Here is a 22,592-nt window from a genome sequence, read left to right as displayed (position 1 = left end):
AGGGGCAGCAGAGGTAGTGTATATTTGGTGGGTTAGTTTTTGCCCAAATTCCTCCCTTGTTGCCTGCCCTTTTGATACTTTAAATGTGTGGAATAGCAAAAGCTTCACCTTAGTCCTCCCTAGGACCTGCTCTGTGTTGCAAACTTTCACACTATGTGATGTTAAAACTGCAGCTGTGTGTGTGTTATGAATGTGACCGTTTACTTTTAGAAAAGCTTATGCGTCTCGCTTTTGCTTTTTAAACAAACAAAACAACCCAAAGCTCCTAGCCGTGGAGCAACTGGAGAAAAGCCTGACCCTGTTCCTCTCAGGGCTCCACTAGCAGAAGGCAAAAAGCAGCGGTGGCTCTTTTACAAAAGGCATCTCTTCCCCCAAGCTCCTCACTGGCCAGCTTGGTTTTTTACCCAGCAGGTGCAATAGTGTGTTCTTCCCAAGGCAGCTGGGAAACCTGATTTTCCCTTACAGCTGGGAAGCCTTCTGTCTCCCAGGCTTATCCCCCTTGCTTGAGGGCTAAGCATTGGCCTACACCTCCTCGCAAGCTCCTCCTTCCGGACTCCATTTCCCAGCGGCCATTGCGCGAGCAGGGCTCTCAGGACTCCGTTTCCCAGGCTGCGCGGGCGGGGGAGAAGGTCACGTGCTCCGGGCTATATAAGGGGAGGCGCTGCGCCGGCAGCCCCATTGTTATCGCCGAGCCGAGCCGGGGCGGGTGTGTCCGGTTAGAGCCCGAGAGCGCCGAGCCGCCTCCGCCCCGCTCCGCCCGGCCGGACCCTCCCCCCCGCTCCCCGTGGCGCGGAACCGCCCGGGAGCCCGGGCCTCGCCCTGCAGCCCCGGCCCGCGCGGCGGGGAGGAGGGAGCGGCGGGGAGGGACCCGCAGCCGGTGAGTGACGCGGGGGCAGTCGCCGCTTCCCGCCCGGGGGGGGGGGAGGCGACTGGGGGCCCCCTTGACTCCTACTGGGGGCGGGTGGAGCATGGAGGCTCTTGCCCTCACGTCTCCGGCGGGGGGGAGGGGCGAATATTGGGGGGCTCTTTCCCTCAGTCTCATTAGGGGGGCGAATATAGGGGGGCTCTTGCCCTCACGTCTCCGGCGGGGGGAGGGGCAAATATTGGGGGGCTCTTTCCCTCAGTCTCATTAGGGGGCGAATATAGGGGGGCTCTTTCCCTCAGTCTCATGGGGGGGTTCTCACATCTCCGGGGGGGCTCTTTCCCTCACGTCTCCGGCGGGGGGGAGGGGCGAATATTGGGGGGCTCTTTCCCTCAGTCTCATTAGGGGGGCGAATATTGGGGGGCTCTTTCCCTCAGTCTCATTAGGGGGGCGAATATAGGGGGGCTCTTGCCCTCACGTCTCCGGCGGGGGGGAGGGGCGAATATTGGGGGGCTCTTGCCCTCAGTCTCATTAGGGGGGCGAATATTGGGGGGCTCTTTCCCTCAGTCTCTGGGGGGGGTTTCTCACATCTCTGGGGGGGGCTCTTTCCCTCACGTCTCCGGTGGGGGGGGAGGGGCGAATATTGCGGGGCTCTTTCCCTCAGTCTCATTGGGGGGTGAATATTGGGGGGCTCTTTCCCTCAGTCTCATTGGGGGGGTTCTTTCCCTCACGTCTCCGGGGGGGGGCGAATATGGGGGGTCTCCTCCCCTCAGTCTCCTGGGGGGGTCTCCTCACATCTCCTGGGCGGGATTGGGGCATTTTCCACGTGGGTGGGGAGGCGTATTGGGGGGGGCAGAAAGGGCATCCGCTCCCCCTCGGGTGGGGTGGTCAAATAGTGTTGGAGGATAGGTGGGGTAACCCTGCTCCCTTGGGTGTTGGTATGGGGGCTGCATAATGGGGGGCGTCCCCTCTGCCTGGGATGGGAGGGGGGCAGGTAGACCATCCCCTTCACCGCTGAATGTTCATGGGGGGGGGCTGTCTTATGGGATTACCACTGGAGGGGAAATGTGGGGCTGTGGGGAACGTATCTGGAGGGGCAGGTGAGGCAGCGCCTCTCCTTGGATGGGGTGTTGTGCTGAGGGTTGCAGTGGGGGGCTTTTGGGGGGGGGAGGACATTTGGGTTATGCTGCTTGAGTTGGGAGCTGGGAGCGATGAGCTGTAGGGGTTATTGTGGAGCATTCCCTGGCCCAGCCTTACTAGAGACATTGTGGGGGGGGGATATAGGGGGGAGGGGCAGGATGGATGGAAGGTTGTGACTTTCCCCCCTCAGGGAAGGAGGTTGGAGGTATTAAAGCATCCCACAACGGGCTCTTGGTGATGTGATGGACCCATTCTCTTGTAGGAGGTGCTGGAAAGCATGTTTCCTCACAGGCATCCAGGCCAAGGGGTCAGTGTGGCATAGCATGCTCCCCTCCCCCACCCCCATTTATAGTAGGAGTTAAGGTCACAGAGGGGATAGAGCTGGCCCTGCTGGAGTCTTGCAGAGCCATGGTAACCTCCATGTGCCCCCTCTTTCCTTCTTACTGACATTATCAGGGGCGAGCTGCCCCCTCAGCTTCACGCTACTCTTTCCACCTCTGTCTGAGTGTGAAATCTTTCCCTTTTAAACCAGGTGAGGAAAACATCAGTAAAGCCAAGCAGAGCTAGCGCAGTTTCTGACTCTGTGACCTTACGCCTGTCCTGTTTGAAGCTTGGCTGGAAAGAAGGTCATGGATGAGTATGGATTTCCCTATCATGTTATCCAGCAGTAACCCTAATATCATCAAAGTCTTTGGAACATGACCTTGATGCCCATCAAGTCACCATTGGTGACTTGGGGCTGATCAAGCCTTAAAGGCCTGATTCTGATATTAAACGGGCCTCTATGAGCATCAGCATGTATTGGGGTTGCACTTTTTGCAGATGAGCTTAGCTGTGCAGAGGAGGTTCGGTAAGAGCTTTAAAAGGTTTGTCTAGCTGTAGCGTTTGTGAAAGATAGTATTTTAGGGTGCATCTACACTAGGAAAATTCAGGCTATGTTTACCTCTGGTGGTAGCAACCATATAAGCTGTAGTGTAGATGTGGGACAGGTATTTCTACCACTGTCATTTTGATACAGTGGTGAATATAAATAAACATGTCTCTTGAGTATGCTATAACTTTCACCATTGCTACCACTGGTGGAGAATGGAGGGTCTGTATCTTCCATGATCTGATGTGAATCTTGTGGCTCACCTGTTGTTTTAATGAACAGACAGACTGAGCCCTGATCTCTGGCATGTCAGCCCTACTAGAGTTAGAGCATTGTGTGTGAAATAAAATAGCCACAAATCTGAATGGCTGACAAAGGATGATAGCTGAACCCAGTGGGAAATCCTTACTGGTTTCAGAGGAACAGCCGTGTTAGTCTGTATTCGCAAAAAGAAAAGGAGTGCTTGTGGCACCTTAGAGACTAACCAATTTATTTGAGCATGAGCTTTCGTGAGCTACAGCTCACTTCATCAGATGTTTACCGTGGAAACAGCCTGGGCAATAACTGCTGAACTCTTGACATTTACCAGGAAGCTGTCACTTTGTGCATTTTCTTAGGGGTTGTCCCATCACAGTGGCAAGTCTCTAATCTGGTGTGTAATTAACCTATATTCTGTGGCTTGCTGACATGGGTTTTTGATGACACTGCCCTAGTCAGCTATATAGAAGCTATTTGAGGTCTTGACTGGGTTCTCTCTGCTCTCACTACACTTTAGAGGTGAAACTCATGGATATGCATCCAATCAGATGGTGATGGGAACCTTACTGGTTATTCACATTCTTGTTGCCAGCCTCTAGTTTGATACTCTCAACTTCTGGAACCTGCGCAGAGCTTTTCATGCTTTATTCCTCCTCGCCTCCCCCAGTTGAAATGGTTACCAAACACACTGTTCTAGCCCTAGCTAGTGAAATAGAAGTTGATGATTGTACTTCATGAAGCAGTTCCCTCAATCAAACCCAATGCAAATCCCTTTACCATGTGTATATCAAATACATTCCACAGGCTTCTTATTAGGATGCATGCCCTTGTAAAAGGGGTGGGGTGCTTCACTTGCCTTTAGGAGGAATGGTCGACATCGGGTTAGATTCTTTGTGGTTGCTATTTCTTCTCTGGCATTATAATCATTTCATGGTGTTTGTTGTGTTCGGTATTGTGCCTTGGAGTGTTGTATAATCTAGACTCCCTGGTGTGCTGGAGATGTGTAGACCACACACACTTGTCTGGCATTCGCCGAAGCAAGCTACTTTACATTTATTCTGAAACAGTTTAGAATATCGACTACTCTGCATGCTGGCACAGGTATAGAATTGTTCGTTTTATATCTAATGCATCTACTGACACCTGGCCAGTGAGAGCAGCTGTAGTAAGGGCTGCTCTAGTGTAGGTGTTGCTTTGTGGCTTTCCCTGGTGTTTGTGGAGGTCTCTAGATGTCGAGTAGTAGGTATTTACGGCTCTTTCCCAGACCCTCAGCATGTTTCACTGTTCTCTCTCTGACATCACCTTACATCAGTGGGGTGTGTTGCTCTGCAGTGATGGTGCCGTGTCATTCTGGGCAATGTTATTCCTGCTGCATAATTGGTAACAAGTGAGATCGTAGTCTGAGATCTTGGGTGAGATTAGCCCACAGCAGAGGGGTGTGAACCCCTTTCTCTGGAGGCTTCAACTTGGAGGAATGTGAGCCTCCCTCACCCATTTGTTTTAAAAAAAAAAAAAAATCCTCCCCCTTAAAATAGCTGCTGGGAGCAGCCTTGCTTCTCTCAAGTAAATGTGAAAGCGCAGGCTAGTTCCTGTTCTTATTGACTATTCCTCATGTCTTAAAGCTGCCTTGACTGAAGAAAATTGGAGTTTAACACTTCACAGCATAAAATGGGGCCTTTCTGAATTTCTGGACTGACCTGATTGAGCATGATCCATTCTTAAAGGTGCCCTGTACCACCTAGAGCAGGAGTGTGGAGTTCATTCTGTGGATAGGGATGAATCCCACATCTAATTATGGTCTGTATACCAGACTAAACATTGAGGCCTGTGTGTTGTCCTTGAGCCACAATGGGGCTGCCACTGATGTCAATGGCAGTATGCACAACAATATGGAACTAAAAGTTTAGTTGTCATTTTATTGTTCAGTACCTTATTATCATAGAGAGCATCACCCTGTGGGAGACTGTGCTCCCCTTAAGATCCCTGCAATTTCTCTTTTCTTCCTCTTCCTTTCTCTTCTTCTCATCCTCTTCAGGGAACTCATCATTTCTTCCCCCTTCCCCATCCATCTGCTAAAATGACCAGTAATGAAATAAAGTGCTGTCAGCACTGGCCTAGTTAACACTCCTGTGAGACCACTGCAGGGCAGGGAGTTCACACTTCTCTGAATCATTATTTCTTCTTCAAGTGATTGGTCCCTATATGTATTCCAAACATGGGTGCCCATGTGCACAATGCACCGGAATCAGGTGGTTTTCTTAGCAGTGTCCATTGACACACCCCCTCCCACCCCCCAGTGTCCCCTCATGCTCACAGCCGAGGGTATAATAGGCCGTACTGGTCGACGCCTCTTCAGTTCCCTCTTACCACCGTATGGCCGGAGTCTTAGCTTGCTAAGAGAGTGATCTGCTTTCTGTTTCCTGTATATAGTTGTACATAGCTGTTTTAGTGGTTTAGAGTTCTTCTTAGATAGTGTAGGTTTTCTCCCCGTTTGGGGAAACGGGCTTTAAGAACCGTGCCTCTTGCCCATGCTCATTTTCTGTGAGCGACAAGCACCAGAGTTGCCTCTATTGCCTTGGCAAGGCTTATATCACAGCCCGCTGTGCTGTTTGTAAGTCCTTTGCACCTTGAATATGGGAGGCTCGAGAGCTTAGCCTCTGGAAATTAATGGAAGAACCCATGCATCCCAGGGCGCACTCAGATCTGGGACCCGCAGAACCACCGGTACAGAGACCATCACAGCTGGTGAGTACCTTCTGAGCACCTTCCAAGCTCTGGATCCATTGGTACTGAAAGTGATGGGCAAGCCTGCCATGAGGGTAAAAAGCATGGACACGGGCATAAGAGCAGATCCCCGTCCTGGATTGCCCAGCGGTTCCTCCCCGAACCCCGCCAGGTCAGGTGAGAGGTTGCATGTGGATCTGGCTGGACCAGCTTCCAAGCTGCACCACATTGAGAGCAAGGCAAAGCGCAAGTGGGATCTGGTCGTACCGACAACTGTCTCGATACCCCCGCCGGCACCCTCACCAGCATGCACACTGTCCATCATGCCAGTGCTTCTAGGCTTATCGGATCAAGCAGCACCACTGATGCTGTCTGGGCCCTCTGCCATGTCCAGGGGGACACCATGCTCTCCTGGGCAGTTGGAGCCTCTGCTCTTGATGGAGGAGCTGCTCCTCTATACCTACTTTCTCCGCTCCTCTCTGGACCCCCACTTGCCACGGTACTTCCCTCTCCGGCAGATGAACCTTTGCTGCCACTGGAGAAGCATGTCCCGTTGCTATATCACAGCCCTCTGATACCAACAGTCCACCACAACCACCTGCTTGACCCAACCCAGCAGCAGTTGAAACAGCAGTTTTGACATGCAGGTCGAGAACTGCAAAGCTCCCCCAGTATCTCCTGTGGTACCCCCTATTGTCATTGCGGGCCATCTTCCCCTATTTGCCCACAATTGGGGCAAGCTCACATGGACAGTTGGGTACTGGAGATCATCCATCGTGGATACTCCATAGAATTCTTATTATTTCCCCCTCATCATTCTCCACCCAGGACTTCCCCTGGGAACCCATCCCTTCAGCGCATCCTCCCACAAGAAGCAGACACTCTGCTTCTCACTGTACTTCCTCATCCCGAAGAAGGGTGGAGGGTAGCACCCCATTATAGATCTTTGAGCACTCAATGCCTTTATCAGGAAATCCAAATTCCATATGGTGATGCTGACATTGATTATCCCAATGTCTGGGGCCTGGTTTGCGGTTATCAATGTGAAAGATGCCTACTTCCATGTTGGCAGTCACCTGACCCACCGGAAATTTCTCTGCTTCTGCGTGGGCCACCACCATTACCAATTCTGAGTCCTCTTCCTCATCATAGAGACTGCTCCATGAGTCATCACCAAAGTCTTTGCCGTAGTAGCAGCACAAATGCGCTGCCTTGGCTATTCGGTGTATCCCTACCTAAACGACTAGCTCCTTTGTCATGCTGTCCTGACAAGAACTCAACTCTGCCATCCTTGCCCTTTGTGCTCTCCTCACATCTCTGGGTATTTGCATTAACGAGGAGAAGTCAGATCGACTCCGTCGCAGCACGAGTCTTCACTCTGGAGGACCTCTTTGCAACGCGGACAGCTATGATTGCGGGCCTCTGCCACAGCCCGCACACCATGGTCCACCGTTCTCTCCCTCCTTGGACATGTGGCAGCCTATACCTCCGTGACACCACACACACTTCTACGTATGCGTTGCCTCCAACTGTGGCTCCTCTACAGACCCCAGAAGGACCATTTGGAAGCTGGGGTTGTTGTCCCCCACACGGTTCTGGCCTCCCTTACCTGGTGGGCTTATGGCTCCTCCCTAAGTTCTTCCCAAAGGTGGTGTCAGAATTTCACCTCAGTCAGTGCGTCCACCTCCCTGTCTTCTGTCCTAAACTACACAACTCCCTGCACTCCCACAACGTCCGCTGTGCATTGGCATTCTACCTCCATAGAACCCGTGCCTTTCGTGCATCAGTGAATCTGTTTGTAGCCATCGCTGACCAGTCCAAGGGCCAGGCTCTCTCTTCCCAACAAAATCTCCAAATAGGTCTCTGGGTGCATCCGTGAATGCCACATGCTATTCAACATACTGCAACCTGATAGAGTTACAGCACGCTCTATGCGAGCACAAGCAGACACTTCGCCCTGCTTAGCGGACATCTCGTGGCAAGGCACACTTCGCCCTGCTTAGCGGACATCTCGTGGCAAGGCATCTGTTGTGCAGCAACATGGCACTCCATACACACATTCACATCCCACAATGCCACCGCCCCAGGGGCAGCTGTGGATGCTGCAGTGGGCCATGCCATAGTACAGACTGCACTTCCTCTTGTATCCTCACACCCACCTCCACAATGATCACTGCTCACTACTCACCCACATTTGGAATGCATATAGGGACCCTCGGTCGAAGAAGAGGAGGTTGCTTACCTGTAACTGGAGGTTCTGCGAGATGTGTGGTCCTATTTGTATTCCAATACTCGCCCTGCATCCCCTCTACTGCGGACTGGACTACTCAGCAGTAAGAGAGTCACTGGAGAGGCGCCGACCCACAAGGCTAATTCTACTCTCTGCTGCGAGCACGAAGGGATGCACAATGTGTGTGCAGGTCAACGGGCATTGCTCAGAAAACCTTCTGGCACATGGTGTGAATGTGCACCCGCGTTTGGAATACTAGGGACCACACATCTTGAAGAACCTCCACTTACCTGTAAGTAACCTCTCTTTCGGATGCCCGTAGACTCTGAAAGGCAATGCAAGATTTGGGTACACTCGGATCTTGTTTCAAAGGTTTTCTTCTTAGACGTGGGCTAGAAACTGCCTTTTTTTAGTTTTAAAGCTAAAGATCCTGACTACCTCATGCAGCTGACATAAATGCAGCAGGTGGACTGGGTGGCGTGGCCTACAGCAAAGATCTATTCTAGGAGTCATGCGAGAACAGATTTGACTTTTGCCTTTTATCCTTTACAAGCTGCTTATTTAAAGACAAAAAATTAAAAAGACCCAAAGTTGCCATGTTGGTGTGATCAGTGTCTTGTATTCCCACAGGTTTCAGAGTAACAGCCGTGTTAGTCTGTATTCGCAAAAAGTGGTCAGTTTGGATGAGCTATTACCAGCAGGAGAGTGAGTTTGTGTGTGTATGGGGGTGGGGGGGATGTGAGAAAACCTGGATTTGTGCTGGAAATGGCCCACCTTGATTATCATGCACATTGTAGGGAGAATGGTCACTTTGGATGAGCTATTACCAGCAGGATAGTGAGTTTGTGTGTGTGGTTTTTGGGAGGGGGGTGAGAGAACCTGGATTTGTGCAGGAAATGGCCCAACTTGATTATCATGCACATTGTGTAAAGAGTTGTCACTTTGGATGGGCTATCACCAGCAGGAGAGTGAATTTGTGTGGGGGGGTGGAGGGTGAGAAAACCTGGATTTGTGCTGGAAATGGCCCACCTGATGATCACTTTAGATAAGCTATTACCAGCAGGACAGTGGGGTGGGAGGAGGTATTGGTTCATATTCTCTGTGTATATATAAAGTCGGCTGCAGTTTCCATGGTATGCATCCGATGAAGTGAACTGTAGCTCACGAAAGCTCATGCTCAAATAAATTGGTTAGTCTCTAAGGTGCCACAAGTACTCCTTTTCTTTTTGTATTCCCACAGCTGCTCTACGTGTAAACATGACCAGGCCAGCCACTGCATTCTGCAGGGTGAAAATCTGCCCTAAGCAAAAAGGTTTTCAAAAATTAAGCTGCTGTGTTTTTGGTTTTGTTTTTTTGTTTGTTTGTTTGTTTGTTTGTTTTTTTTAAGAAAGAAAGAGATGCTGATACAGTATAAGCTTTCCAGGCAGTTGAGCATGGGGCAACCCCCAGAATCTGAAGCTTAAACAGTCCCTCAGCTGAAACTCTGGACTGAGGGAAGGGAAGAAATAGTAAACTTTTTTTCTGAATTAGGAAGTGGCACTATAGTGAGTAGCCAGATACCAATGAGTAGCAGACTTGAGGGATCTGGCTAAGGCTATTCCTACAGCCAGTGTGTGGGGGAGAGGACCAAATAAAAGATTGGAAATCTATCTGATGAGGAAATAGCGAGCAGAGGTACCCAAAAGGCTTGGGGTTGTAAAGAGTTTCCCTTGAGTCACCCCAGGGGCTTGAAGGTTTGGAGCCTTCATTTCCACTACATGTGGTATGAATGAGATTACTCTGTGGAAGTCTTGACTCAGGCAAAACGAGGTTCAGTGTCTGCCTTATAATGAAGGTTTAGAGAGTCTTACAGCTTGCCTACATAGGGAAATTCACCAGAATAGCCATTGCAGAATAAGCTATTGCTCCCCATGTGGACACACATTTTTATTCCAGAACAGAAAACTTTATTCTGAAGTAATCACTGTGCTTCCAAAGATGAAGCATTGTCCTGAAATAGTCATTTTTATTCTGGTATATTGTTCCCACAAGGGGCACTATTCCAGAGTAGCTTCTTCTGCAGGAGCTATTTTGGTCAATTTCCCCATGGAGACAGACCCCTAAGCAAGTAGGAAACCAGTCTGTAATTGTATCTCAAGTAGATTAGAAGCTCTCAACCCTTTGTTATGGATGTGCCTTTGTTATGGTCCTGGGTGTCAGCTATACCCAGGTCCCTACAGAACTACTCCATTTTGGTTACAGGAAGAATAGTTTCTCATGTGAACATGGGAGATGAAGGAAGCAGGGAGGACTATGGACATGAAGCTGCTTTTCCTCATTAAAGGAGAAAGCGCTCCCAAGTTCATTCTGGTATTTGGTATTCATTCTGGTATTTGGTCCCAGCCAATGGCCTTAAGGAACAATAGTGATGCCTTTTTATGTGGCTAGTGTTGCATCTAAAAGAATTCACTCACCCGCTTTCCTGGGGATTTTTCTGGCATGTGGACCTGAGATCAGTGAGAATGGATGGATTGGGACTTGCTGTCATATATTCCTCCTCAGACATTGCTTGGTGGGAGTGCATTCGGTATTTTCTGTACTGCTTTTGCCCACAGGAAGTCCTTGTGAATGATCTAAGCATTCTTTGACAGCTTTCTGCCTCCAATGGTGATCCGTTGACGGAAGGATTTCTAATTGTGACTGAAAGCTGGAGTCTGGTAATGGGTGCTAAATTTATAATGGATTATGAACAAGTAACTAGGGTCTCCAGCTACAATGTGTTACTGATAGGGCCTCATGGATCTTCTGCTTATTAATCAGCCCAGTACTAACTAGCTTTGAACTGGTAGCCATTAGCTTTCTTGAAGACCTGGGACAAAAGAGATGCCATGAGAAGTTGTGTGCAGCCTTTGGGCATGTTAGCCTCAAACTTCTTCCTGGTATGGACCACATGTTAATGCAGAGGCTACCTTGGAGGCATCCCTGTCCTTGCATTCCTTATCACGCGGACCTCCATCTCCCCTTCTGTTCATGCTAACTACCCTGAGGCAACCACAGCAATTGCTGACATCGAAGACTTAATGTTTTCGGCTTCTTTGTATGCCATTTATTAAATGGAAACAAGAAGAGTTGATATGGTGTGACCAGCCATGGAACACAGTATGGAAACGTTTGTCCTTGGCTGGCTTTTCGTAGTGGAGTTCCCTTGCCAGTTGCCACCTTCAGTGATAGAATTCTTCTCTCATGTTGAATTCACCACCCAAAGAGCAGGCCATGCTCAAAAATCTTGGTGTGCTGGCACTAAGCTTTCCTTCTCCTATCTCTCTGCGCATACCTCCTATCCTCCCCTCCACCCCAAAGTTTATGGACCCCATGCCTTTTAATCTATCTATCTGTGCTCACCATCTTGTCCTGAATGTCTTAACTACATCAAGGGCATTGTCTTTGGTCCCCCAAAGTCCCTGCTCTGCAGCATTCTGCATCTACCTTCTCTCCAGTGCGAAACGGGACCATTCTCACCCCCGCCTCCGATCTTGCCTTCCACTGGCACTCTTTATTTTCTCCCTCTGAAAACTCTGCATGGATTTGCTCCAGCTGACCTTGTAGGTCTTGGTCTTCCTGTGCTTTCCCGACTGCTCTGCGCTTTCACGCAAGCTCACCACTCTTGTCATAAGGGCCTTCACCATTGCAGCTTTAACTGTATCCAACTCTTAAAGCCGTTTGTCTTGAAAGTTGTTACCTGAGATGACATTTTATATTTTAAAAGCAGTCACTTTTGGGGTATGAATTGTCCCTTCTTGCTTCTGCTGGAAGTAGCACTTGTCCTGCTCTGATAACATACCAAAATCCTAATCCCACTGAATAGCCCTAGTGAATGTGGAACTGGAGTGTCTCCTAATAGAAAGATGCTATGGGAAAGTTTCTTAAATGTTTCCCTGGTGCCAGGTTTTGGCATACGGTACCTGCCAGCCCTGCCTGTGTGCCCATTCCCTGTAGAGAGATTAGCAGGTGCGTGTCTCTTGGGCTCAAAGGCTCCAGAGGTCTCTGTGCGACCTGCCGCGGTGTGTCTCAAATGTTTTTTACAAGTGCATTTTCTGTAAATTAACGTAGTTTGATGCAGTGAATGAATGAAACTGGCTTTTTCCTCTGTCCTGCAGAAAGGATGTGCATGCTGGGCAGGGACAGCTGCCCTCCCCTGCATACCGGGGAAAGGAATTGAGCTGATGAAGAACAAGCTTATCTGGGTAGGATGATTGGCTAGTGTTCCAGGATTAGCTGGAATTCTCTCACTGCTCTCTCATCCTCCCTGGCACCCTCCTCAAATTCATCTTTGCTCCCCCTCCAAAGACATTTACCACCACCACCCCCCCCCCCACACACACAAAGAATCTACTTTGGTTCTGCTGGCCCCTTTGTAAGGAGTCTTTCACTGTTCAGCGCCTGCTGCTCTCTTCTGCCTTTCCCATCAACACTTTGTTCCCAGCACCACGGGGCTATTCAGAAAATACTTGAAATTCCTTCCTGTAATGAGAAGCAGGTGATCTAACCCACCATTGAACCGTGGGTCTCCTTTTTAGGGGACAGCCTTAGAGCCCCCTTCTGTTTCTGCCAGGGTCTGGTGCTGCAGAAGGGTCCAGGGCATATCACATGTGGTTTGCTATATTATTCCTTTTTTTTATTATTATTATTTTTTAAAGGCCCTGTAAGGCGAGTCTTGGAGAATGAGTTGTAGGTTAATCCTCTCCACTGTGCATGGGCTTCTGAGTAAACCAGCAGGACTGCAAACAATGGCGTACCAGGGAGTAGCAGACAGGATGCTGCTGTTGACCTCTTAACCCCTCAGTGGAGAAACTCATTAGGATGAGAACCCAAGTGACTGACTTCTGTCAGGCTGTATGCCGGAGGAGGCAAGCTCCACCTACACTAATGTGTTGCTGAGGGAGGCTAATTCAGAGGTGCACTGGAATCCGGAGATTCAGTGGAGTTTGTTAGTTAAATTCTTGGCCGTTTGCTTTCCTTTCTCCCCTAAGGAGAAATCAGGTCACTTAATACTCAGCCGAGGTAACATGCTAGCGCCAGACGTGAACAGGGCCATGTGCTGCAAAAAAAAGACTCTGTCTCTTTTAGCACTTGTTACCAGAAGCTTCTTTTCTTTCTTTTCCTCCCTGCCACCCATGAAATATTTTTCAGTGTCTCTCGCCTTCTGTGGGTGATGAGTCAAAGCCAGAGTGGAAAAGGAGGAGAGATGCCATTGGGCCCTGAGTACAGTTTCTGCTAGTTGATGGTGAGGAAGGGAGCTTGATCTGCTTCCGCTGTTGTCTTGTCTTGTCCCATGATGATGATACCGGGGCACGAAGTTTGAGAATGAAGTTGGCAGTTCTTACGGCCCCTTTGTAAGATCTCGATCCAAGGTGTCAAATCTGAAGAGCTTCAACTTCCCCAGTATGGTTCTGGATGCCCATTACATACACATGCATGATGTCCTAGGGGGCAGATGCCTATCTGTTGACAGCTCTGCTAGAAACTGTAAAAGGGGATGGGTCAGTTTCCCTGTATGCAGTAGCATCGTGTTTCTGAACCCTCTTCTGCAACTTCGGGTGGGAATATGATTGCCAGAGCCCCATTAGCCAGAGATTTCTTCTGGAAACACCTCAGTATCGCAATGAGGTTGGTGATGGATTTTACTGTTGAAGGGAGCTTGTTTCTTGGGGGTGGTGGTGTCCCCCTTCTTCAAACTCCACCTTATGGTTTTGACTTGACTTCCTCTGCCCTTTGCCAATGTGTCTCTTTGCTCCAGCTGTCTCTGTCCTCCACGCATCAGTGTCATTGCCTCTTACTATCTTCTCCTTGCCCTGTTCCTCTCATTTCCCTTCCTTTCAATGTCCCTTCTTCATTCACTTTCCTTTCCATTTACCACCCCCCCCAAAAAAAAAAAAACTGTGGCACTAACATGCTGTTTGGTGCCATCCCATTGTTCAGTCTGCTGTGTTGTTCTACCCCTTCCCCCACCTCATTTCTGTCTTGTCTATTTAGACTGTGAGATCCTTGGCAGGGACTGTCTACTACTCTGTGCAGTGCCTAGCACGGTGGGGCCCCTGTTCTTAGTTGCTTCTTAAGCACTACTGTAATAAAGAAGATGAAAAATAATTTACCAAATTTGATCACACCCAAGGTCCATCTAGCTTGGTGTTCTGTCTGCCAGCAGTGGCCAGTGCCGTAATTTTCAGAGGCAGGCATAAATACCGCCAGATGTGGGATAATTTGCTCCCCCTCACACACTCCACATGACCTCTAATAGAGATTGGCTCAAGCCCTGAAGCATGATACTTAATATCCCTTCCAACATTTTTGTTGTCATTAAGTAAGATAACACTGGAAATTCTCGTAATCCATATAAATTGTATCTCAATAGGCAATATGGCAGGAGTAAGATTTTTGGGAGGGACCTGACTGAGATGGAGGTGGCTTGAAGGGGATGGAAGAAATTTCCTGTGTTGGTGAGAAGATGACGAGGGGGGTACTGAGGCAGGCATCGTTAGCATTGCAAAGGGAGGTGGGAATGTGAAAGAAGATCAGGTCAGATGTAGGCAGGAGCTTTGAGATGCAGAGCTTTGGAGGCAAAGGCTGACCATGTGAAGGGGATGCGCAGTGCAAAGGGGAATGGGTGGAGCATCTCCAAGGGGAAAGGTGATATTCTGGTCAAACAGGTGAGCAGGATGCCTTTGGCAGCAGCAGCAATTTGGAGGGGTTCAGTAGTCCCTTGGAAGCATCTGGACCTCAGTCCAGTTAAATCAGTGCAAACCCTTGTGTAGACACTGAGTTTTGGTTGAAGAAGGGCTTATTTCAGTTTAGCTTAAACCAGTTCCTAATCAGTTTCAGCTAAAATGAAATAAGCTGGTTTAAATCAAATAAGAGCATCCCAGCAGCCTTCGGCACTGGGTTAACTAAATCAGTTTAACATCCCACCTCTTCAACTGGTGTAACTCTGCTTATAGGCAAACCTGAGGATGCTACTGCTCAGCCTCCTGGGAGTAATTTGATATTTGCAAAGTGCTCATTGACTTCATAGCTTCTCCTTTTCTGCTGTGTCAGCTGTATGAGAATCGCAGGTTTTTACTCCGCTTGTTTTTGGGGCGGGGGAGCAGTCTCATTTCCTCTTGATTTTTGAAGAGGTTGGAGGCCCCCAGAACCCTGGAGCAAATCCATGCGCTTTTAACCGTTCAGTGCAGGGAAGAGTCCAAAGCTGGAGGCTAAGGGGTGGGGCTGCTCCCCATTTTGTTTGAAGGAATTGAGCGTGGACTCGTTTGATTCCCCCAGGAAGCTCCATCCTGCAGTCAGAAGCCTCTTGCCTCTCCTGCAGTCAGCTGACATGTTTTTCAAACCCATTTGTTCGACTTGTTGTCATGGGAACAGTTGCTAGCTTGTTGAAGGGAATAGACAAGTGCAGAGAAGACTGAGGGGAGGGGAAGGCTGGGTGGGTGGGTGTTGGGCTCAGGATCCCAACCCTGATCTCGGAGAAATTAGTTTAAAAACTATCCTGAACATGTGCAATGGTCTGGGCAAGGTATAAAGGGTAAGATCACTCTCCTTGGCTTGTTCTGATACAGTTGTGTTATGGTTTGAATGGCACTTCCTATAAACTCCAGCCTGACTCTCTGAGGAGGAGATCTCAGCATTTGGCTGGCCTTATCACATTCTCCTGCCCGTCAGACCACTTTCCCATCAGACCGCACCTCTGAAGACAAAGGTCTGTATGTCTGGGTCTCTCTCTCTTGGCCCTGGCAAAGATGCCTTTTTAAAAAGCATAAAGACTGTCTCTCCTATCTAGCTCTGAGGAGACTGTCAGCTGCCCCAGGTTTCCCCGGGGTATTCTGTATTCATCTGCCTCTGAAGAAGGGCACAGATCAAAGTCATTCTGGTCCAAATCATCTGTATCTTGGTGACCCATGCCTCTAAACATCAGGCACAAGAGAAAGGATGCCTGTTTCACACTGCTCTGCTGTATCTTGACTTGGCAAGTGAGCACTGCTTTATAATGAATGTCTCTCTGCTTGAAGTGGGGATGAGGAGAGAACTACCCACTTTGAGTCAGTCTCTTCTCCCCACTGAGTTTCTGAAGTGCCCGGTTTGTTAACGAGGCTGGGTGTGTGGCCTTTCCAGGCTTCGCATAGCCTGGGTCCTGTGCCCTCCTGTTAGGGCATGCTGGTGGGAAGATGAGGGGGGAAACATGCATGAACCTTTTTTTGGAGCAGAAGAAATACAGCCTCCTGTAGGCTCAACATCTTTCAACTCCTAGGATTTGGACAGAGCAGCTGATCTGACTGGAATTAGTTTAGGCCGCACTCTATTATAGGCAGGACTAGTTAGTGATTTGTTCCTAGAACAGTCCCCAGCTCTGCTTTTAGTGTGGAAATCAGCTAGGAAGACCGCGCTGAAGCTGAGAACAATGCTGCTGATAGCAGCTGGTTCTAATTTTTTCTGTGTTCAACTCTAGTCCTAGTGTTAATAGCAAATACAGTATAAACCTGTGACCTGTTACACTAGTCTTCTCATGAGAGCACTGGATCCTAAAACGAGAACTTGATATAATCATGGCTGCTTTTGTGTATAGGAGCCCCCGGCTTCCTGTGATGCCACTTCTAAACTAAGGCCTTGTCTACATGAGAGAATTGAATGTGTTTTACCTTAAAGGGGGTGATTTTAAACCAGTGTAGTTAAACTGGCACAAATGGCTGTGCGGACTCTTGTATTTTGATTTCAGCCAGACTTATTTTCATTAGGTTATGTCAATTAGGAATTGGCTTAAACTAAACCAATATAAGTCACTCACTCTTAAACTGAAATAAGAGGGTCTATGCAGGGATTTGTACCAGTTTAAATAGGTTTGACAACTGATCTAAACTTATATATAGGTGTGACTTTCTTACATGTACATCATGAGAAGAGTCACTCAAATTGCAGTAAGTTATTACATAGCTCATGATGTGTGCTGGGAATTGTGTTCTTGGGTATAGTAGAATCACGGTTTATCTATTTTTTTTTTTTTTTGAACGCCAATCTTATATACAACCAGTTATATGAACCATTTTTCCCAATGGGGGGAAAAATCACATAATGAAAGGGACGTCAGTGAAGAACAAGTTGACATCCCTTCACATCCCAGTGCCTTCAGTGCATTGGAAATTGCTGTGCAGTGGTTTGAAGGACAAGAAGAAAACAATGCAGTGCACCAGATGGCAACTTATGCACTAAACCTATTGTAATTTTGAGATGTCCAATTCCATGAACTCCTCAATCCCCAATTATTTAGTAAAATAGGGGCTCTGTTGTATTTGTGGAGGCTACGGGCTCTTATCTATGGGCTTGATATTCAGCTAAACATGTGCCATATGAACATAAGAACCGCCATACTGGGTCAGACCAAAGGTCCATCTAGCCCAGTATCCTGTTTTTCGACAGTGACCAATGCCAAGTGCCCCAGAGGGAATGAACAGAACAGATAATCATCAAGTGATCCATTCCCGGTTGCCCATTCCCAATTTCTGGCAAACAGAGGCTAAGGACACCATTCCTATTCATCCTAGCTAATGGCCATTGATGAACCTATCCTCCGTGAACTTATCTAGTTCTAAGCCTTTGCCATATGTCTTTCTTTCTACTGTGGGACTCATGTAACGCTCCATTTTTGTGTTAGCTTCATGCTTACAGTCTTCCCCTAGGCCTTGTTTTAAGAGTGAGATTCTCCCATAGTTACAGAGCAGAATAGACAGAGATGGTTAGATAAGAATAGGAAGAATACCTGGGCAGGGTTTGTTGATCCGGTTACCTCTTTTGTGGAATACTTTGAAGTCTTTATAGCTTGTATTCCTCCATATGTGGTAAACATTGTTCACAGTCTAACATATTAGTCACTATTATGTAAAAGCTAGGTGACAGGTCCCTTCTCTCTGTGACAGTCAATGCAGAAACTGAGTAGTCCTAAAGTTAAGAACATAAGAATGGCCATATTGGATCGGACCAATGGTCCATCTAGCTCAGTATCCTGTCTTCCGACAGTGGCCAATGCCAGGTGCTTCAGAGGGAATGAACAGAACTGGTAATCATCAAGTGATCCAGTGATGGGTGGGTTAGTGCTACAATATGTCGAAGTCTCTTCTGAACCCTTCTTGATATGGTTCCTCTGTGCTAATTTGGCCACCAGTTACATTCCATCACCCCAGTGGCTTAGGTCCAGCTGATTCTAAGTATGGAACCTGTTTGATTTAGGCTTCCGGTCCAGCTTCCTTTGGTGGTTTGTGGGCATGCGTTTTTCCTCATCATATCTTCATATGCTACACATAAAGCAGGAACAGACTTTTCTCCCACTCAGCTGAGTGTATGGGACCACGTGTCTGACATGTAACATGTTGAGGAATAGAAAACCCAGCTGGCATCTAAAAGTGTAAATAACTTAAACTCCATGCAGGACTTCTGTCTTGGCAAGTCTGTAGCAAAGGAGGCATTCAACCCTCCCACGGTTCTGTTATGACAACTCTGTATGAGCTTTAGTGTAGTCCTCCCTCTCAGGCCAAGAACAAGTGGTGTGTCGATGGCCCAAATGGTCCCTGTGGGCAGCAGAGTTTGCTGGAGTCCTGGCACAGAGAGTTCTCTTAAGCCAACACCCAAGGCAATAGAAAAGGCTAATAATTTAATGCATAAACATCACTGTAGCACTAAGGGTTTGCTACTGCTGCTTCTCAAACAGTGTGCTGTTACTGGGGCTTGTAACAGCAAGTTTTGGGGGTCTCGATGCCCCAACTTGGAAGAGCAACTGCTAGGAACTCAGCCCAGTACCCCCTTTCCAAGAAGGCGTTTGGCAGCCGTGCATGCTGTGGAGATATGGGGCCTGCTGTACAACAGCCTATAGATGCATCAGTGTAAGCTCAGGGCTGTAGTAATGCAGACAGAAGCTTGGCTTGGTGCTGGTGGATTGCTGACTTTCTCTCCCCTATGCTCCCTGTTTATCCCCAGGTACCCGCTGAGCCTCTGCGATAGCCCTGGGGCTGGTGTTGGAGTTCTTGCAGCTGACCTCTCCTTTTTTATGCTCTTTGGCTCTCCATGCGAGCCAGAGACAAATGGATGCAATCGCCAGCAGCAGCCTCAAGAGGAAGTTCGAAGATGTGGATGTGGGTTCGCCCATCTCCAACTCGGACGATGAGATCTCCAACAGCGACAGCGCCGACAGCTGCGATAGCCTCAACCCGCCAAGCACCATGGGTTTCATACGTGAGTGGCTGAGCTGGTAGTCTGGGGGGTGTTTCTGCAGAGCCGCTCTGTGGCGTTTTGTTTGTCTGACCTCACGGGTGGACCCAGCATATGGCTCGTTTCACGTCACACAGTTTGGTCTCACCAGCGTGAGACAAGTGCAAATCACACCCAGGGGAATGCTGGTGTCCATGCTTTGTGGGCTGAAAAATAGTCAAATGGGTTCTGTCTGGACAGATCTGGTCTCTGCCCTTTCATCTTCTCACACTTGGCTCAGATAGATGACCTTGCCTGAAATTGGACTGCATGGATGCTAACAAATGGTGTGGGGGGAAGCATGGATTGCGTGACCAACTGTCTCCAACCAAGAGCACAGTTGAGATGCTTTTTTTAATTTCCTTGTGCAGCTAACTCTCTTCCCTGAGACTCTCTAGGGATGCTTTAACATTCAGCATGGAAGCTGAGAAAGCTTACCAACCTGACCCTAAAAGATGATCCCTGCTTAGTGCTCCAGAGGAAAGTGATAATGCTAGGAGTATTGTCAATTACCCACTGGTGGTCGGGAAGGATCGGAGGAAGTAGACATTCATAATTCCCCATTAACCCCAAATTTACCATCCCTTTAAAGAAATCACTATCAATTTAGCTTATTTTAACACTAACTTTAAAAAAAAATAGTTTGGATTAGAAATTCGCTTGCCCTGAATTATTATTTAAAAAAATTGATTTTTAAAGAAATTTGGAAGGGATTTTTCTGTTTCCCCCCATTTGGAAAGATCTCCTGGAGGGGCCCAAAAGCCAAGCCATCAAGCCTGTTTGGCCTTGGCTCTCCCCTCTCTTCAGTTTCAGCCTCGCTGTTCCCAGTGGTAAACCCCTTGCAGTGTCAGAGAAGAGGGGCGTGCTGTCAAAAAAAAAAAGCCTGGTGGTTCTGACTATGGATGAAGTAAATAAACTGATAAATATGAGCAAGAGTGAATGAGTGTTTCCAGTAAAAGGAATTTTAGGGCTTACTTGCCAGAAATCTTCAAATGGAAATGTGATTTTTCCCCTTGACACGCTCCCTCTAACCCTATCAGACATTTACAGCCAGAGAGAGGGTCAGTATCCCTGGGACTGGCCTCCCTTCCCCCACTCCCCAAATAGGGTCCTCTTGCAAAGCCCTAGGGGAGGGTAAGGCATTTCCACGCATGAATTCCTCCTCCGTGAGGTCCAGGGTATGGCCTGCTCTGGAAGTTGGCAGCCAGTCCTGATGGACGCAGACATCCCACTTATCCCTCTCCCTCCCGTCCTTGTACCTCTAATCAGCCTTTTCAGGGGCCTGTGCATCAGCAACTCAGAGCAAACCCGCAAGGGTTCATGCGTCTGCTGTGTCATGGAAGAGCTGGGGGTGGTCGTGGCATGAGTAGGGTCCATCCAGAATCCCATGCGCTCGCCCTGTGTCTGACGCTTCCTTCTCTCTGCTCTCAGCCACATCCATCTTGAAGAGGCAGAAGCAGCTGCGCAGGAAGAATGTGCGTTTCGACCAGGTGACCGTGTACTATTTCGCCAGGCGCCAGGGCTTCACCAGTGTGCCCAGCCAAGGGGGCAGCTCCCTGGGCATGGCCCAGCGCCACAACTCCGTCCGCAGGTACACGCTGTGCGAGTTCGCCCAGGAGCAGGAGGTGAATCATCGGGAGATCCTCCGGGAGCACCTCAAGGAGGAGAAACTCCATGCCAAGAAAATGAAGGTATCACTGACAAAGGGGGGGGAGTGGGAGGGGTAAAGGCGCCTAAGAACTCAGTGACTGCTGTGAGAATCCTCAGTCCAGGATCCTCTGTCTGGCCAATAGCAGCTGCTTTGACGGATGGTGCCTGAAACCCAGCAGCTGGGCAGGCATGTGATAAGTAGCCCCCAGAGGAAGTGTCTTCCTAACCCGCCCCCCACCCCGGTAGCATGAGGGCTTGACTTAAATCCTGAAGTAGGAGGGCTTAGATTCCTGCCAGAGATCTTTTAGTACTTACTCTTATAACTCCGGATATTCCTGTCACTGTAAATGTGCACTCCTTTTTTAATCCAATTTGAGCTCATGGTGTCAATGGCATCTGATTGGAAGGGAGATCCACCAGCTGCGTGTGGTGTGAACAGGATTTATTTCGACCTCATTTTAAAGTATGCTGTCTTCCGCCATCACTTGTCTCTTGTCCTCACGTTCTGAGAGCGGGCGGATAGAGGCGCCTGGTTGCCCTTCTCCAGACCATGCTTGATCCTGCGTTGTTCCGTTGCTATTGGCATAGAGAAGGCAGATCGGACGTTGCTATTCACCCCTTCTTGGAATGCAACTGCCCGGTGGGGGGTGGATCTGTGACAGCCAGTTCTGGAGGGATTGGGACCCAAGTTGGGAAGAGCGAGATGCGGGGACGGGGATGATGACTGAGCTTCTTAAGGAGCAGCCAGAGGTAATTTTTTGTCTCAAGTCATCTACTTTTCTCTGTTGTGGGTATTGACCAGAGTGAACAAATCTGTGATGGGGCATGGCCTGCGGCCTGGCAGAGTTCTACCAGTGGTGCGGCTGCAGCCTGGCATGCTAAGAGACAAGATCCTGGCTGGAGCTAAATGTCCTCACTCAGCCTGGCACTAGGTTTTCTGAAAATTTGCCCAATTTCCATCCAGCTTCTAGAGATGAGGCACAAAGGAGACTTGATCAGTGGGGCATGCTATCCCCAATGGATGGGTACCTGGCCTGTGCCCTGGGGGAAGGAGGATTTGCCTAGAGACTGGACTTCCCTTACTGAATGGACGTGTCTGTCTGCAAAGCTAGCCTTTCAAATCAGCCTCTTGCTGCCATGGCAACCTGCTTGGCAAACGGTCACATATCCATCCAGCCTTTAAAGTGCACGCCTCAAACTAGGGCTTTCCCTTACTGGGGCATGTGGCTGCAGGGTGGCTTATGTGGGGCAGATAAACAGGTGCAGAGAGACAGGGCAAATGGTGAGTTGGGGTCTGCAAAGCACCTGCAGCCAATGCAGTCACGAGCAAGAAGCAAGTGGACTTACTGCCACGGGACTTGAACCAGACCCCTGTCCCTTGCCCCAATGCAGCTGCTGTCCCAGGAAAAAGGACTGTGATCCTGGGGGCCTGGCATGAGCCATCAGTGGGCAAGGGGCAATGTCAGCACTTCCCCAGTGGCAAGCAGGGCTATAGAATTGCCGTCTGTTGCAGGGAACCTCCTGGATTGCGGAGAATGAAGGTGGAGTTGCTCTGACTTCCATGGCTCCTGAAATGAGCATTATTAAGCTGGAGTTAT

The 22,592-nt window shown here is 48.9% G+C and overlaps 1 protein-coding gene across 3 annotated transcripts in view; it reads left to right on the top strand.

Annotated features, from left to right (window-relative positions):
- Positions 1–691: 691 nt before the first annotated feature.
- Positions 692–22,592, top strand: part of CSRNP2 (cysteine and serine rich nuclear protein 2) — a 29,357-nt gene continuing 7,456 nt past the window's right edge. For all 3 annotated transcript variants that reach the window (XR_012155773.2, XR_012155772.2, XM_073319400.2), the window contains exons 1-3: positions 692–877; positions 19,075–19,329; positions 20,776–21,035. Coding sequence is in view for 1 of the 3 variants with exons in the window: in XM_073319400.2 (XP_073175501.1) it covers positions 19,179–19,329; positions 20,776–21,035 (411 nt within the window). In the remaining 2 variants the exon portion in view is untranslated. The remainder of the gene's footprint in view (positions 878–19,074; positions 19,330–20,775; positions 21,036–22,592) is intronic.

This window comes from Lepidochelys kempii, chromosome 20 (genome assembly GCF_965140285.1).
Source record: "Lepidochelys kempii isolate rLepKem1 chromosome 20, rLepKem1.hap1, whole genome shotgun sequence".
Classification (NCBI taxonomy): domain Eukaryota; kingdom Metazoa; phylum Chordata; order Testudines; family Cheloniidae; genus Lepidochelys; species Lepidochelys kempii.
This window is presented reverse-complemented; position numbering and strand designations above follow the sequence as displayed.